The 2,884-nt window shown below is 26.4% G+C and overlaps 1 protein-coding gene across 1 annotated transcript in view; it reads left to right on the forward strand.

The window, feature by feature from the left end:
* The first annotated feature begins 2,582 nt into the window (after positions 1-2,582).
* The window catches only part of LOC119665583 (neurobeachin-like protein 2), a 2,913-nt gene continuing 2,611 nt past the window's right edge, over positions 2,583-2,884 (forward strand). The window contains exon 1 of the mRNA XM_038074810.1: positions 2,583-2,609. Within this exon, the coding sequence (XP_037930738.1) occupies positions 2,583-2,609 (27 nt within the window). The remainder of the gene's footprint in view (positions 2,610-2,884) is intronic.

Raw genomic sequence — 2,884 nt, forward strand, 5'->3', positions numbered from 1 at the left:
TTTACGAATAATTAAATACAAGATATAATTCAAAGACCACTGATGATGGGTTTTTGTAGTTTACTACTTCTCAAAATCTCCCTATATATATTTCTATTTCTACTGCATTTTATGGCTGACTAAGGTGTTTCCCGAACGCCAATACCGATTATCAGGGTCTATAACAATATTTGTATAGAATTTTTCGTCCATAGTTTTGAGCTGCAAGTGCCGTGTTTACAACTTCAACAGACACAAGTTAATGTTGCTTAATAATGTACATTTATATGGATTATGTATTGTATGTTTATAAACATAAATACGCTGTTTATAATGTTGGAGAAGTTATAAAATAATAACTATAATTAAATTTTGTTTTGTAAATATAAAATAAGATATATTAACTAAAGTTACATATATAAGAATAAATTAAGCAAGCAATAATAATTTCTGAATTAATGATTCATTCAAATAAAGTCTTATTAAAATAAAATGTTTGCAAAATTAATTTTTAATAATTATAATTGCTGTTCAATATTTATTATTTGTTGTTATTTATTGAAATTTATTACTTCAAAAACTTAATCGATCCATCACCTATATTTCAAATATATACTTTTTTTTATAATAAAATAGTTTTTATACCATTGAACGCATAATCTACTTTTAATTAATTATTTGTTTATTTTATTTCATGCGAATAAAAATTATTAATTATTTTTTCACATGTTTAAAATCAAGTGAGACGAGACTTTTTAGTTTGTTTGTAATATTGTGAATTTGTTAATAGTTTGTTTTGTAACATTAACTTGGATATGCAAATAAGATACATTGAATTTATTTAAATGTAAATATATTTTAGATAAAATTGCGTGGCTTACGCAACCAATCATGAGACATATAAACAAGCATGAAATCGGAATTTAAATAATTGCGAACTGAAAATCGATTCCAGATTAGTTACACTCCTAACGATGTAGGGCAAAATGGTAAATTCATCGATCTTAGACTCCTCCTTGACTTGCGGAAAAAAATTGTATGTATTAAAGTGGTACAATGCCATAAGAATATATATATATTTTTGCGTAAATTTTTTGACACTTTGAATTGTTCTACAGATTTTTCTTAGGTTTGTGACAGTTAAATGTTGATCAACAAACAAGCGCATGCGCATATGACAAGCCGTCGACACCAAACCCAAAATTGTAAAATAAAACACAGAAAAAAAAAATATTTATTTCAACGGTGTTGAAGAACATCTAGAAACCCTATTTATATAATACACACTTATTTTTGAATAATATGTATTTATATATATTTCAGTTTAACCGACAATTGCACAGATATCATTTAAAGATATCATTCACTTAAAAATTTTCGAAATTCTTAAGTAAGCTTAGAAGATGCTAAAGCATCAGCGAGGATTATAATTTTTGTCTAGCTATGACGAACAATATAAATACTCCTACCAAATACTTCAATGCGATAAAGCCTATAAGATACTACAATGATCATGTAGACGAAACGAGAGGTCGATAGAAATGTTACTCCACATACCTTATTTTTCAAATTTGAAGACATCTGTGTGAGTTTCGAGACATTGCTTTGAATCGTATTCTTTCCATGCCAACAATTCTTTATAGGGATTAGGAGACGATTGAACTTATCAAGAAAAAGTCTCCAGATTTTTTACCAAAATCAAAGAACTAGTCAAAAAATATGGTATGAAAAAAAGTAACACCTCTTAGTATGGCAGCTAGAAAATAAGTATTCCTTTAAGGAATTAAGACTGTTTGATTGAGCATTACTTTTAAATTTCATGAAGTGGTATACGATTTGTTCCTAACAGCTGTTAAATAAGGTATTATTTTTACTTTTACGATACATTAAACACAAGTGTCACCCTGTAGTTTAATACCCTTACCACTAAAATTCCATTTCCCACATTATTTTCCCATGTTCGTGGAGCGAAAAGCTACGTTTTTGTAAAAGAGTGATTATTATAATAATGTAATATAAATATAATATTAAAATAAAGGAAAACAATTAAAGCAAAAATAAGTTGTTGATAACACAAAGTTTTATTAAAAGGGATAATAGTATTCTTTAACATATTAAAATTATCGTGCTATCTCTGAAGAAAGTTTCTTAAATCTATAAAAACAAATTTGGCTCAGTTGAAATTTTTTAGAGATACTGGACTAATTTGCTAATAATGCTATTCTTAAGCAGATAAGAAGACTTGATATATCACTCTGCATTATACAGAATGTGTGGTTATTAAGAATTCACAAAAATCCATGCGAATGAAATACCTATTGACTAAGAAAAAATTTGCAATATTTCTATTTCGCCTAAAAACCTTAGATAGATAAATGAAATATAACTGACTTCTGTGAAAATGATTATCAGAATTATTCAAAATTTCAGTTTAATTAGATCTTCTTGTCATATTTAAGGATATGGTATTTAATGCTGCAAATTTCTTATACAGCTTATTATAAAATTATCAAAAACTCTTCAAAAAAAGCAATTGCATTTTTTAGATTTTTTTCACAAATAAGTAAATAAGAATATAATGCCCTAAGTAAAATCAATAAATCATGCTTATATATGATAGAACCAGCAAAGTAAGTACATACAATTCGTAAATATTAGTTAAATTTCATCTAAAATGATTAGAATACATACATACTGTTAAATATATTTAACCAATTAAGAGCATAATACATTGCTAAATTCATATTTTATCTACCAATGTATCTATCTAAGGTTAAAATATTTAACAATTTAATACAATAAAGTAAACCTTACGATATACATACGATACATTCTAACAAGTGCTTATTTTAGTCCTTATCAGTTTACCCGATGAGTTGGAAGATGGATTTTTGAGAGGTGTGAT

The sequence above is a fragment of the Teleopsis dalmanni genome, chromosome 1, assembly GCF_002237135.1.
Source record: "Teleopsis dalmanni isolate 2A chromosome 1, ASM223713v2, whole genome shotgun sequence".
Taxonomy (NCBI): domain Eukaryota; kingdom Metazoa; phylum Arthropoda; class Insecta; order Diptera; family Diopsidae; genus Teleopsis; species Teleopsis dalmanni.